Source organism: Pseudorasbora parva, chromosome 3 (genome assembly GCF_024679245.1).
Source record: "Pseudorasbora parva isolate DD20220531a chromosome 3, ASM2467924v1, whole genome shotgun sequence".
Taxonomy (NCBI): domain Eukaryota; kingdom Metazoa; phylum Chordata; class Actinopteri; order Cypriniformes; family Gobionidae; genus Pseudorasbora; species Pseudorasbora parva.
In genome coordinates this window covers 40,830,567-40,845,912 of record NC_090174.1, presented here as the reverse complement: position 1 = coordinate 40,845,912, position 15,346 = coordinate 40,830,567, and the positions used below count along the sequence as shown (strand labels likewise).

The 15,346-nt window shown below is 38.9% G+C and overlaps 1 protein-coding gene across 6 annotated transcripts in view; it reads right to left on the bottom strand.

Moving 5' to 3' along the window:
• cacna1ba (calcium channel, voltage-dependent, N type, alpha 1B subunit, a) overlaps positions 1 to 15,346 on the bottom strand; it is a 139,068-nt gene that overhangs the window by 4,060 nt on the left and 119,662 nt on the right. For 3 of the 6 annotated variants that reach the window (XM_067438879.1, XM_067438881.1, XM_067438883.1), the window contains 14 exons: positions 15,091 to 15,156; positions 14,856 to 14,947; positions 12,885 to 13,035; positions 11,808 to 11,935; positions 10,587 to 10,683; positions 7,988 to 8,093; positions 7,329 to 7,436; positions 6,740 to 6,867; positions 6,362 to 6,501; positions 6,120 to 6,246; positions 5,922 to 6,032; positions 3,845 to 3,883; positions 3,082 to 3,292; positions 418 to 629 (listed from right to left, as the gene is read on the bottom strand). In XM_067438879.1, coding sequence (XP_067294980.1) covers positions 418 to 629; positions 3,082 to 3,292; positions 3,845 to 3,883; positions 5,922 to 6,032; positions 6,120 to 6,246; positions 6,362 to 6,501; positions 6,740 to 6,867; positions 7,329 to 7,436; positions 7,988 to 8,093; positions 10,587 to 10,683; positions 11,808 to 11,935; positions 12,885 to 13,035; positions 14,856 to 14,947; positions 15,091 to 15,156 — 1,716 coding nt within the window. Of the gene's footprint in view, positions 1 to 417; positions 630 to 3,081; positions 3,293 to 3,844; positions 3,884 to 5,921; positions 6,033 to 6,119; positions 6,247 to 6,361; positions 6,502 to 6,739; positions 6,868 to 7,328; positions 7,437 to 7,987; positions 8,094 to 10,586; positions 10,684 to 11,410; positions 11,508 to 11,807; positions 11,936 to 12,884; positions 13,036 to 14,855; positions 14,948 to 15,090; positions 15,157 to 15,346 lie in introns of all 6 variants that reach the window. The other 3 variants (XM_067438880.1, XM_067438882.1, XM_067438884.1) reach the window with 1 other exon arrangement.

The window sequence follows — 15,346 nt, the reverse complement described above, 5'->3', positions numbered from 1 at the left end:
TAAACATAATTTAAAAGAGACCATTTCATCATATAATTAAGTATTAAAAATGTATTTAAAAACTTTATTTCTCTTAAATCTCGTTCTCCATTGGCTTCCATTGTAAGTGTACAACTGTACAATTGCTTTTCTGTTTTTCTATATTGAGAGACACAGGTGCTGTCCATAGAGCATAAACTTTTGTTTAAACTTGGAACATTATCTTCACTCATGTATAATGCATCTCGAAACTTCCCACAGATCAGCCTTCATTATTATTAAATTTCAACCTTGTCTCAAATCCCTAAGATGTCTTTCATTCATTGCGCTCATCAGATCCTTTAATTTATACCCTGATCATTCTCCAGTCTCTAACCCCTGACCCAATCTTTCCTTTTAACACATGTCCCTGTCCTGTCTCGACACCCCCCGTCCCACCTGCTTGTTGAGATTGCCCTCCTCGGCCTCACTGGGCGAGGTGGCACAGCTTGTCACGGCAGTGACCGCACACTTGCTGGGACAGTGTTCCCGACTGCCATAGCGATCACATGAGTAATACCGCTGCTTTTCTGCGGAAGACGAATGGTGCTTCCTCTCGTGGGAACGCCCCCGGTCATGTGCCCTCTCTTCTACAGGGTCAGCTGCTGTGCCTGAGAACCAACCAAAAATATGCAGCAAAGAAAGGCAAACCATTAAAACATGCAATGCAGCAACATTAAATTCTTAATCAGTACATCTATATATAAACAATAGAACTAGAACTTTTAATTAGCTTTGTTCTTGTTTTTACTAAAATTATTATTTGCCAAATTAAGTTAGAAAAACAAACTAAATTCAAAGATACACTATATTGCCAAAAGTTTTGGAAGGCCTGCCTTTACATGCACAATAAATTTGATGACAACCCATTCTTAATCCATAGGGTTTGATATGGAGTTGGTCCACCCTTTGCAGCTATAACAGCTTCAACTCTTCTGTGAAGGGTTTCCACAAGGTTTAGGAGTGTGTTTATGGGAATTGTTGACCATTCTTCTAGAAGCGCATTTGTGAAGTCAGGTACTGATTTTGTTGAGAAGGCCTGGCTTCAAGTCCCTGCTCTAATTCATCCCAAAGGTGTTCTATTGGGTTTTGGTCAGAAGGCCAGTCAAGTTCCTCCACACCAAACTTGCTCCTCCATATCTTTATGGACCTTGTTTTGTGCACTGGTGCACAGTCGTGTTGGAACAGGAAAGGCCATCCCCAAACTGTTCCCACAAAGTTGGGAGCATGAAATTGTCCAAAATGTCTTGGTTTGCTGAGGCATTGAGAGTTACATTCACTGGAACTAAGGGGCCAAGCCCAACCCCTGAAAAAACACCCCATACCATAATCACCCCTCCACCAATCGTCACACTTGGCCCAATGAAGTCAGGCAAGTACAGTTCTCCTGGCAACTGCCAAACCCAGACTCATCCATCAGATTGCCAGACAGAGAATTGCAGGGTGCGAACTACGGGGGAGCTAGGGGGAGCTCGGCTCCCCTAAATAAGACATGGGGTCCCCTTAAAACGTGATTTGTGAAATTTTGGGGGGTCTCAAAAAATATTGACACTGTTATTTTGAGGTGCAATTTCAGTTTTGTGTAATGTAATCATCGTGGATTATTATTTGTAAAATTGCTAAAAAAAATAAATAATAATAATTCATGCATGACGGCGATTTAAATCTAATTCACTTCAATAAAGATAACTATACATGCTGTTCTTGTCATGACCATCAAGGTGTGGTGGCGCTGCAGTGCAAATTCCACTCATGTTAGTTTTTTCTACGAATCTTTGCGTTGACATGTACTGAAATGTATGTCAACGCAAAGATTCGTAGAAAAAAACAAACGAATATCGACTTCTTGATCTTGGATTTCTGGACGAACAGCAAAGGAAGCTGACCCCAGGCCTCTGTGGTCGATTCTGTGTTAAGGCATGTTATTCCCAATTATGTGTTGTGGCTGGGTTGATATAGTTATGTGTGACTATTGATGTCTTAAGCCTAGTTGAACGGAGGAATTATGATATTCTTATGTAGCCTGACGAGTAACTTTAACCGTTGTTCATGTGAACTCAAAGACAGCCGGATGTTTTGTTTATAGACTATTTGTGGGTGGTTCTTTGTCCTATCAATTTGTGTTTTTTTCCCTTTATTAATATCAAAGATGTTCTTCAATGATTGTATATTAAGAGCAGGGACACGTTTGTGTGCATTTTGTTTTGTGATTTCACCGGAAAGAATAGAGTCTCTCTCCGCAATAGCATTAAGCGATATATTGACACGCTCGTCGTTGTGTGAAGGAATATACAAGTCCTCTTTTGAGGCACGCAGAACCTTATACTGTATATAATATATAATATAACAGTGTCATAATTTTGCTTATCAGGCAAGATATTTAGAAAAATGTAACAAATAAAATAAAATGTTATGTATGAAAAGCAGAACACAGGGCAATATTCGGGAAAAAAAGAGTGAGAACTTAAATACTTCTTTTTTTTACAACTGAGAAAAAGGTGCTTTTATTTTAAATTCAAGATGAATTATCATCTCTGAACTTACAAAAAGGTCAGGAGTTTTTGACCCCAGGCTGATTTTTTTAAAGAAAATTAAAGATAAAACAACACAACAGGATTTCTTGAGCTATTGAGCCCTGCTGTGGTAGATCCATCTCTCACAGTCTCCCCTTTCCTCTGGATTTCACATTCTTCAACAGACTCCAGTCAAAAACCTGACTGTCTCAGAATTTTTCTTCCCTGTTCTCGATTGGCCTGCTGAGAGGTAACCATAAATTAGCAGGTCATGGGCCTGCATGTCTGTCAGCCCCTTTTATCTGACTAATAGAGGCCAGCTGCGGCCGGACGCTCTCACACCAGGCCTTGCTTCTGCACTTAACCGATCCTCGACACAGCCCGTCAGGGTTTTGGATCAACTGAACTAACGCAACAAACAATCTCCGGAGAGATCCGTAGATGAAAATATTGTGCTGCTTTGCTTAATGCAATTAGCTTTGAGTTTTTGTTATTTTTACTACTAGTACTGCTACTTCTTTTTATCTAATGACAATGAAAGTGTATTTACCTGTAGGTTTGTGTTGACCAGTAGGCGACCTGTCGAGAGATCTCTGTTTCTTGTCTCTTTCCCTGCGATGATGGCACCGATGATGATGGTGATGGTGATGATGTCGTTCTTGAACAGGTTTCTCCAAAGCGTAGTCATTCAGATTAACCTCCTGAGGGCGCTGCGGTGCAAACGTGGATGCGGAGCGTCTCATGGGGGAATCAGGAATGGGCTGAGAAAGAAAACAAGGGGGTGGTCAGAAGAAGTCAGACAAATGCTTTTAGACATTGTTATCTTGGAATATTACAAGGAATGCTGTACTGAAATTGCCTATAATAACATCGTCTTGTATGCTAAACCTCCATTTTATCTCAGATGCATCAAAACAAGGATGAACTCCAAACCGCAATATGGATCTAAGGGATCATTATGGTATCAAAGTATCAGAGGCAGCGTAACATCTGTAGCAGCTGAGCTAATCCCATTTGAGGAAATAATCATTTCAGGTTTAGACCCTCAATTTATGCTCCTATCCACAGGTGGTTTTTATCACTGTGCCTCCTAATCTGTCTGAAATGATCAAAGGTCACTGACTCTTGAGTCATAGCACTAGACTTCCTTTGATTTCATGTTTTGCAGTACAATAGCCAGCTAATCTTCAGATTCCTACTGACACTAAGGATAAACAGATTTGTGACTAAAACATTACAAAGTTTACCTTGTATTCTTATCTCAAAACAGAATATATTGCTATTAAATTGAATATTTTAAAAGTTGACCATACTTCCAGTAAAGTCCCAGGAGAATGACGAGAATGACTCCTCTGATGAAGCACGTCAGAGGATAAAATGGAGACCAAGGGCAGAGAAGACATGGAAAAGAGAAAATAGCATATTGCATGAAAATAGACTGTAAAAAACACATTAAGTCATTCCCTTTTCTCAGTTCTGTTCTAATGAGTGACTTGTTGAACCTTGACTCAAATCCCTAAGATGTCTTACATTTATTGCGCTCATCAGACCCTTTAATTTACTTTAATTTAATATACCCTGATCATTCTCCAGTCTCTAACCCCTGACCCAATCTTTTCTTTTAACACGTCCCCATCCTGTCTCAACAAGGTAAAGTGTGTCGTTTTTGAACCAGTAGTGGAATTGCAATATTTAGTGATACTAGTGGCACAGAATTCAGAAGTTAGTATCTTTTAACAAAAAATATTAGATTGTTTTCTATTGTCTTTTGGGGTTATTGCAGAAATAAACTCTGATACTAACAAAAGTTTAAGATTTTACCATGTTTTTTCATCAAGATAATCTTCACAAATCAACACAGCTTTTATGAATTTCGAAGCCTAAATATAATCAGTCAGAAGTAAAACGGCTATAAACAAACTACAACAGAATTCAGACCCCACCACTTAGTCTTTTTCAAGACACGTACAATCTTTACATAAAATCATGAATTAAGTATATTACTGATGTATTTTATGTTGCAGAATAAAACATGAAAATATATTGAGCTAAAAAAAAAACTCACTGACTTTGGAACAGTGAAAACTGAAGTGCAAAAATTCTTCCTCGTTTTAGAGTTTTAGAACTCATTTCTGCACTTCTCTATCACACACTTCATCTTAAACACTTTGAATAACACTAAAAACCCACATTTGTACATGGACAATGTCAAAATATTCTTCGGAATGCTTGAAAATGGTTTGTTTTATTTTAATGCACTGGTTTATTTAATTTGAAGCAACCTAAGCTTATATCGGTTATCATCCATCCTCTTCTATCCATCAATGACAAACACAAGTCATTCCTTAATTCACTTGTCAATCATATGTCTTTGCAGGTCTTCCACATATCAGTTATGCAGAGTTTCTGTGTTGTTATTTGGCTCCTTACATCCGTTGAGCAGAAGGACTGGACATGGCCAGGTGCCAGTGAAGAAGGGATTTCCCCCGCAGATATCAGAGGGATTTGGCCATATTAGCAGGTGCTGAAACATTACATTCAGCATCTAATGTCTTTTATCGGTTAGACCAGCACTTTAAAGAGATTTGCTTTTGGATGGGAATCAAATTTGGAAGTGAAATAGAGGCACTCAGTGAGCCTGAGCAGCCCATTAGCACTGGAGAGGTGTGGGATAGGTGTGATTTGATAGCTTGAATATCCTGATGAGTCTTAATGGACGGATTGTTTTTTTGCACAGTACAAATGGAATCTGAATGTCATACTTGGATAATTTAAGATTAATTTTTCCAATGATGCTGTCTTTCTGACATTAAGCAAACCAAATGTTAAGATCCAAAAACAATACAATCCATTAGAAAAACCCATCAGCCTTTTAACCAGTTCTGTGCAAATTACAAATAAAATAAAAGCAGAAGAATGCCATCCAGTAATCAAGATCCTTCTCAAAGTAACCAAAAAGTAACCTCTGCTTCTTTCTTGAGAGTCTACTTATTCTGACAGTTCACTTCCTCTTAGTCAGAACAAGCCAAAAAACAAAATGATCCTAGGCTCAGATCTGGCAACCTATCAATGACTAATTGTATTGTTTTACTTCCCCTGAGACCTGAAATAGGACAAATGTCCAATTTCCATTAGACTGGGAATGCAACAATATATCAACATGTGTTTGTCCTAGGAAACAGGAGTAAGATTATATATTCAACTATAAGAAGCGTACAGGATGTATATGTATGTGTCTTTTGGCATAAGTATAAGTTGCTCTAAACCATATACAAGAACCATATTCCATTTAATGATACATCATTTAACAATTATTTGCATATGTACAGTATGTGATTTTGGGCAAGTCAGGGAGAGGTTTGACTGCAAAACCTTCACCCAGCTGAATACCTGCATCTCTGCATTTAGTTTTGGCATGGATACTGCACGTCCTTGGCCCTCAAGACCACCAGAGGTTGCTATGTTGGCACTGTTCTCCATCTTTTTCATTTCTACTGACTCCTATTATATGAACACAAAAAGGGATTGAATACGCATCAAAGAAAGACACTCTGTGTCAGAGAGAGTCAATGCTGTTATTTACAGCACCTGGGCAGTGTTTGCATTTGAGGCCTCCTCTGATTGACCTCTGGACATTGGCCTTCGTTTAGACCGTTGGACCTCCTTGGACTTCTCTGAGGCCCAGGATGAAGATCCTTTAATAGGGTTGTCAAGACTGGGCATGAAATTTGACAGAGGGAAGAACATATTAGAGTAGACACACTTGTCATGGCAAACAGGTTAATACAAGTGTGTATTGTATGTGTAAGCAGGAGGGATTGTATGCTCACTGTGTGCGTCCATTATTGAGCGTGGTGGAGCTGGGTCTGGTCTGAGCTTGAAACTCTGGGGCCAAATCTACATTGTTCATGCCCTGATCTTGTATGTGAGTTAGTGGGAGAATGGGCTCTAGGAGAGCACTGACTTTATTCTTCAAACAGAGAGAATCAAAACACACTGTTATGAATACAAAGTGCATATTTCTGTAACTGATTAAGATGACGATTAGAAAAAAGAAAAAAAAGAAAAGAAGTTTGGTCTAAAGGCTTACACTTGGGATTTTAGACAATATATTATTTACAATGTAATAGTTCTAATTATAGGTTGATGACTATAATATTATTTTAAAATGTGCAAAACGTTTGACTAGTAGTGTAAATATGTATCACCTGAGATCCAGGTCCTGCCTGTTCCCTTTGCTGCTGTTGCTGCATTTGAAGTCTTTTGGCTCTGTTCTGTTTGTAATAGTCAAAAATCATAAGAGCTGCATACACCTTCCCCACTGTAAGCTCATTGGCTGCAAAAGAGAGACATCCATCTTTTAGAAGTTTTATTGGTGACCACTAGAGGTCTCTGTGTATTACTTGTGTTCGGAGATCTGTGGATATGCAAGTGGTGCTCATTGCAGAGTCAATGACGTCCAGCTGCACCTCTCTGGATGTTAAATGGGGTCAAGGGATAGAGCTATGGGTAAGGTTAGGGTGTGGTTGGATATTCTAGCTCCATGCATTAGGCCCAAATTACATTCGCTCCTCCTTGCTGGATGTCTAGAGAGGGGTGGCAAGACCTAAGCTCCACCCATTTGCTCTGCAGTGAACATCCTATGCAGACGTGAACTTTCCCTGCGTTCTGTTTATATCAGTCATAAGTGTGTGCCTGTAGTGTTAGTCTTGTGATATGTGGATACAAGTGTGGAGAGCCTTTTTCGTGGCAAAAGTAAGAAAGAATATCCTGGGTGATGATTCATTATGTGTTTACGTTTGTGCGGAGTGACCAGCAGGTCCATAGTCTTCTGAGACAGGTTCGGCCAGACTGTAGAGAGCTCCTTCTTCAGTTCTGCATCTGACAAACGTTGGGCTACCATGCCTGTGGAGAGATTCATGAACACAAAGGCAAGAGGTTAATACGACTGCATACATTACACAACTGGGTCATGTCTATTATTGTGGTGTTAACAATTATTTTCAAAAATATTCTCTTCACTTCTCAACATTTTTATCTCCTGAGTCTTGTGATGTTATAATTATTATTAATATTTTTTTATTATTTTAAGTTCAGTGAATTTAGAGCAATGTATTTCAAGACAAAACTGCTTTGCTAAGGAGTTGCTTTGAGATAATGTAGTGAAGCTAGAAAAAACCATCTAGTGCCAAACATTCAGAGAGACACAACAGATGCCACACACACCTTCCCACACACATTGCTCCGATAAGTGGAAATGGCACTAGCAGCAACAGAACAGATCACACTGAATAAGTGAGTAAATCTCTCCATCAGGCACTAATCACATTTGGAGTTATATGGAGAAAAAAAGACAAACTCTCTCAAAGGAGAGGGAATGTTGAACAATTATCTAGAAACTCATTTATAAAATAATTACACAATCATGTAGACAATAAAATGGGTACCACACTGACCTGATGCCAGTTTGATCTCCAAAGCAGTACGGATCAGAGCCATCAGAGTTGAGGTGAAGTGCACACTGTTGTCATCTGCAATGGGCATGTTCATTTTCACCAGCCGCTAGGGGGAGCCATCAGGTTCATTAGTGGGGTAAAAACACTTCTCAAAATCAGCTTCATCAAGAACATCCCAAAAACTCCAACAAAAAAGTTTGTGTGCGTCTGAGATTAGACTTGATTATTTGTATATCCTTTTATTGATTCAATGCATGTATTCTATGAATCACGCAATCAACATACTGGATCCTAATGCAGAATGCTGTTATAATCGTAGTGTTTCAAGCACACAAACAGTTTTGTTCACATAAAGAATAGGAACATACAGAATCGAACATTCACATTCACTGCTATAGGCTACGATCTGCAACCAAAGTGCACTGGTGATAAACCGACACCGACTCGAGAGTGAAGAAAAGCATGAACACACAACCATGAGGGGTTTCAGAAGATGTGGGAGCTCGACTCTGGGAGTTACTAATCAATTAAGACTGTTCAGCAAATAGCTTAAATAAGTTTAAATAATGCTAAACACACCAGCAACTTTCAACTGGATCATTCTGACAATACTATTGTAAAAATAGTAAACAGCAGGTCAATCGTGTAATTTTGGTTTAGTGCCTCTAGAGGCTCAAAAATGATACACTCTATCTTTAAAGGTGCACTCAATTGTTTGCTTATATTGCACTAGAAAGCACTTACTGTATACTGATACCAAGTGGTGTGGATGGATGTAGCGTTACTAAAAAAATTCAGTTACAATGCGTTTGTAGAAATGCTCTATTAGCAGTCAGTCATTAATAATTTATTTTGTGAGCAAAATTGTCCAATAATAGGGGGGTTACAGAGATAAAATAAGTATTGTTTGGCTTGTCATGGGATCTCAAAATGGCCGACCCACTCCGTGTAAACTAAAACAGCTTTTCAAAAGAACTATTCATTTTCTATGCTTAAAACTATCCGAGGAAATGATCTGAGTGCACCTTTAAACACACATTTCTGTTGTATCATGGGATGTACAATATGTACAATATGGTTAAGTGTGATTCACTGTGAAGAGTTGAGCTCCCCTGAGCAAAGAGAGCATACATCTACTAGCAGTAGCAGTGCAAAAAGAAACATATCAGAATGAAAAAAGATGGACAGTCTCACACACAAACATACATTCTCACATACTGCAGAGAGAGAAAAAAGAGAGAAGGCTACAAGAGAAAGAAAAAAGAGAGAGGAAATGATCAAGTGGATGAGAGATAGACAGCACAAGCAAGACCGCCAAGAGAGGAAGAGAGGTCAAGTGCATAGTTCTTATGACTGAAAGCAACTTAGGTTACACACACACTGCTCAATGAAAACAAGGGTGAGAGGGGGGTCCTTTCCTTTTCTAACACAACATAAGGGCTTCTAAGAGGTTTTTGAGCTAAATTTGGGGCCCTTAAGTGAATCCCAAAGACACAGAAACCCGCAAAAAGAGCAATTGGCCACATTTTTTTTTATGTAAATTGAGTTTACATAAAATATTTTGCATTTATAATGCATATGATTGGTGCAGAAAATCATTTTTGTAATGTCATGCACAAACCCTTACACAATGCAACTTTTGGTGGAAATTTTATACACATGAAGTATGACCACAGATAAAATAGAGATTTAAGTTTCTCTTGTTTTGTTTTTTTAAATAATTCAACAACCTAGGCTAATTGGAAATATGTGCCTCTACCTACATTTTTGCAAAATTCATAAGTACCTATAAATATAATTCATAGCAGTTTACAGCTGAAATGACCACTATAGATAGTAAAATAATCAAATTTTATTCCTTTTCACATATATTATGATTATGGCGCAGATTATCGATTGATAAACACTTTTTTCATATTGTTCCTTGCACAATACTGTTGTGACCTCAAAAGACGATTTGTAAAATAATACATTTTGTCATTTGTATTAAATAATCAGCTCCATATGTATGGCTTTTCTTACATGGTAAACAATCTTGGTAGGTCACATGATAAAACATTAACCTTTTAGCGGCACTCACTGAACTTTAAATTTCCTAACTGCTTTGATACGCACACAATAAAATGCAACACAATAAAATGCAACACAATCAAGCAACACAATAAAATGCTTTCATATTCACGTTCATCTGTTACAGATAAAACTGAAGGCACTTTTAGTGGCGCTACTGGACATTTAACTTGAAAAGTGTTTTAAAATGTCTGAGAAATGCAGAAATGTTGACACAAGCACGTATTTCCAATGCGCGCCTAGGTTGTAATTAAACACTAAATGGACTAAAGATCTGCAGTCATACTCATCATTAGTCTGTGACCATCCCTAAATGACACAGGAAGTGGAGGGGAACTCTTGAATAAAGGGGGGAGGGGGAGGCGGGGTTGGGGACTACACCAAAAAAGATTAGAGCGTGGGGAGAAAAAATAAGTTAAACAAAAAACAAGGGGAAACACTGCAAGAGCACAGAGATTGGCTGAAGAATAAGCCAATGGGAAGACAGTACGAGCAGGGGGGAGTGTGGGGGCATGTGAAGTTGAGCTACCTTGTAGGCGATTCGTGGAGGGCATTTCTTTCCCAAACCTAAAGGTGGGGACATGTGGAGCAGCATCTCATACATATCGAGGTACTTGATACGGCCACTTCACAGTGCAGACAACGCAAAAAACCCAAAATAAAGAAAAGGATGGGGAGTTAGAGAGACGGGAAGAGAAACAAGGGGGACAGAAAGTAAACCAAACAAGACCAAATGAAAAAAGACAAACACAACAGACGACAAAAAAACAGAAATCTTTTGTTAATTAGATTTCCAAGAGTGTCATGGACAGGGATGCCATCCTGGCCTGGCAGGGTCAGAGATGGATCCCAAAGGTTAGAGGTCAGAGGTGAGAGAGTTGATCCCTGATAAGGAGAGATGGAAGAGGTGAGTGAGATGACACGAGGAGTGGATGGTGACAGAATGGCTGCATTGTTTGGAAGATGTCTGCATCTGCATGCTGAGACATCAGGGGGAGTTTCCACTTTCAGTGCACAGAAACAAAGGTTTCAACGCCAGTCATTGAAATTTCATTTCAATATAAAATTCAATATGGTTTGATATTGTAACATCCGTTTAGTGACAAAATTCTGAATTGTTAATACTTAAGTGTCATAAAAGTTCCATTATTAACCAAGTAAAAGGTTTTCGGTTTATATGTGGCCTTGAAATCTTTGTTTCCCATCCAGCATCATTAACCAAAGCCAGTCAAATCTGGTGGGACAAGTGCTTGTGTGTAGGCAAGTCATCTGAGCACAGCCATTCAAGTTTGGGTCTCTGGGCATTTGCACACAGAGGCCACACGAGTGGAAGAAGTTGCTTGGGTTGCAAACCTTGTATGCTACCCTATTAGGGCAGTTCTTCCCTAAGCCAAGGGGGGGCGAGATAATTCGCAACAAATTGTACATATCCTTATAGGAAATCCGTCCGCTGCGGAAAGAACAAGCAAAACATGACACATACATGAAGTAAGCTTGGAGAGCATATTTGTGTTGTGGATGAGATACGGATAGGAGTACAAGATCCCATTCGCATCCAGACCACAATTCTTACGGGTATTGCGTGGGAGGTCTTCAATCACACATATAGAATAAAGGGGGACATTTTACCTGAGAAGGCCTTTGAGCCCTAAAATAATGATTATCCTCTCAACTGTTGCCAAACTCAAGTTACTATATTTATCACAAGAGTAGGTCTCCATCTGGCGGAGGAGTGCAGGTTGAAACATACCATGCGGCTGGGTCATACTCCGCCCACACTCGGATAAACTCATCCAGGTGGTGAGGGCCCAGGATGGAGGAGTCACGTGTCAGATATTCAAAGTTGTCCATAATGACAGCCACAAACAGGTTCAACATCTGGAGAAAGTGGCAGGAGAAAGGACTGAAGGTCACAGAGCAGGAAAAACTATCTGAAAATATCTGGGAGGTTAATTGTAAATTAGGGCTGGGTAAAAACATAGATTTTCTGATTAATCGTAATCTGAAATAGTCCATGGCTGCTTTGTCTTCAGCACTGTGACAAAATAAATTACAATCAATGAAATATTTTACCTCAGCTGTGAATGTGAGTTTGTAGTCTGCATTCAAAAACAACATACAACATGACCAGTGCGGTCGGATTCACGAAAAATTACTCTTAAGAATGTATAGCGTTCTTTTTAGTGAATCAACAACATCGAAACGGACCATTGTAGCCCAATAGTCCTTAAATTATTATTTTTATTTAATATTTTCGATTTAAGGGGTGGTCACACTAGGTTTTGTAACATCCAAAATGTAAAAATATACAATCTTATTCACTTTCTTGAAATGTTACAAATCTGCAGCTTCATCACGCTTTGAATGAGATTGTACTTTTTCTTCTTCTTTTAATTCAAGTAAGAGGCTACACCGTATCGACGTATAAATCTTCTATTGGTCACAAATAAATACAGCATATGAATTTGCAGGCCAAAGTTCAGCAAACTTGAACTTCGCAACGCAGAGAAATGCAAAACTTTGCATGAGATGTTTCCGGTCTTCAATGCCATGTGAATGGAAGTAAGCAGAGTTTAAAGTGTTGTGCGGCTGGTTTGAATTAGTAGGAAACATTACTCTGTTATATTTGTAACTGAAGAATACCCAAATAAATCACAATTGAATTGAAAGCATATTGAAAAAGAGCTTATAATTCTAAACACAGATGAACATGTCTGAAATATTCCATTGTTTTTTTCTTTTAGATAAACAATCAAGCTTTTTTTTGGCAGTAGGATGTGATGACATGCTATGAGATGAGCCTGTTTTTCCTGATATGAGCACTGACCAGGAAGGAGCAGAGGAAAATGAAGGAGACAAAGTAGAAGTACGCAAAGTCACTCCCGCACTCCTTTCCATGTGTGCCGGATTTTTCGTCACAGGTGCGCTCGCTCAGACAGGACAGCATGATCTCATGCCAGGCTTCACCAGTGGCGCTCCTGCAAGAGACACGAAGATGAACTGATTGAATAAACGCTGCGTCTGCTATAAAACCCCAAGAATGATTGTCAGAGTCCGCAGCTGATGGAAGAAGGGCTGATATTTTAATTACAGTTGAGCCAGATTTCATTTATAACACTGTTGTCACACTGATGTGCTGTCTGCTCATGGCTCTCAGCTCAGAAGAAGCTTCGAGGTAATGAACATAAGGGAAAGGTGGTAATTTATTCATGAATTTCATTAGGAAATGTTTTTCTAGCATTATGGCTGTTACTTCAGATGGTACTTTAAAATGGAAACAGCATGGAAGAGAGATGTAAATACAGAGATACAAAGCAATGGATGGATGGATGGATGGAAGGAAGGAAGGAAGGAAGGAAGGAAGGAAGGAAGGAAGGAAGGAAGGAAGGAAGGAAGGAAGGAAGGAAGGAAGGAAGGAAGGAAGGAAGGAAGGAAGGAAGGAAGGAAGGAAGGAAGGAAGGAAGGAAGGAAGGAAGGAAGGATGGATGGATGGATGGATGGATGGATGGATGGATGGATGGATGGATGGATGGATGGATGGATGGATGGATGGATGGATCCATGCTCAGATGTTCTCAGATGATACATGAAATGAATCTCTTTTTAGAAGATAATCAGATCTTTAGAAGCCCTATAGCTTGAGATCAGAACAGGTTGGCTGTAGTTAGGCCTTGATTTTAATACTTTATACATTCATATTTTCAGAGTATAAAGGATCTTGATCAATTATAAATACAGCTCTCTGCAAAATTCGAATGGCATTAGACAAATGTGCACTATTAATTTTGATATCAATCAAAGTCTAATTATAGTGATCAGGCTAAATATAGTGTTCAGAAGCATTATTACACGGCTCTGTGAAATACTTGATTCTGATTGGTCAATCGCGCATTCCAGCGGTACGTTATTTCCAGATAACACCCGCTCATACGGGTACTACGAGTTACTTGACCGGTACTACTTCTATGCTTAACGCTGGCGCCATCTTGTGGCTTAAACAGTCGTGAGTTTCAATGGAAGACATCAAGGCAGGTTTCCTTTATAACGTTTTTAATATAGATCTTTTTCTTACACAAACGCATCGATTCGAATCAGAAGGCTCTATTAACCCATCGGAGTCGTGTGGAGCACGTTATTTGACGGACAGCTGGATTTTTTATGGACTTCAAACACAACTACAACAACTGCTGGGATTAACGTTAGCCTGGACTTTTTAAATATAACTCCGATTGTATTTGTCTGAAAGAAGAATGTCATATACACCTACGATAACTTGAGGGTGAGTAAATCATAGGCTTGGTTTCATTTTTGGGTGAACTAACCCTTTCAGCATTCATTTTCAACATTTAGCAAGGGCATATGGCAAATCTTCAGCAATATATAATAAAGGCCTAAAGCAGGTTGGAACTGTTTTCCTTCGCGGAAGCTTTGTGTAAGAGCTAATAAAATATTTAATCTCGAGACAATATTTTGTGTCTAATAATTATTTATTTGAGACTAGTAGCCGTGTAATAAGCGGGATAATGTACACCCAGCCGGTTTTTATCGCAGAATAAACCCCTTCAGAGTGATGCAAGACCATCACTCTGTCGGGGTTTATTCTGCGATAACAACCGGCTGGGTGTACATTATCCCTTACGTACAACAGTAGAAGCATTCTAAATCAATAATCCCTGAACTTCATTGAAATGTGCCAGACCTTGATTCTGTTATTCAGCCCCAGAAGCCTCTCTACGATTTCCTGCATTCTCAGGTGGCTTTGATTGCATTAGTTAAAGAATAAAAGGTGTGTGCAGACCTGAACAACAGCATGAGTGCTTGGAGGAAAGTGCGAAAGTTGTTGTGACGATTGATGGCAGTGTCGTCATTTAATTCAATGTTCCCAAACACCTGCAATCACAATGTTATAATAAACACATTGACATAACAACCTTCAGACACAATACAGTTAACCTACAATAAAATACACACTAGCACTGCAATGACCTTTTAATGACAACCAGTGAAGCACTGATATTATTGTAGATAGATACCTGCATGCCAATGATGGCGTAGATGAAAAACAGCATGGCGATTAGAAGGCATACATAAGGCAGTGCCTGGAAATAAAAAGTAAGAAATTGTTACTTATTAAAGGGGTGGTTGATTATGATTTAATTTTTTTTTAACTTCAGTTAGCGTGTAATGTTGCTGTGCAATGTTGCTCTTTGAGCATAAACAACATCTTTTATATTGATATTTTCTTTGAAAGAAATAGCTTTTTAAAGACTACAACAAGCTTCTCATGGG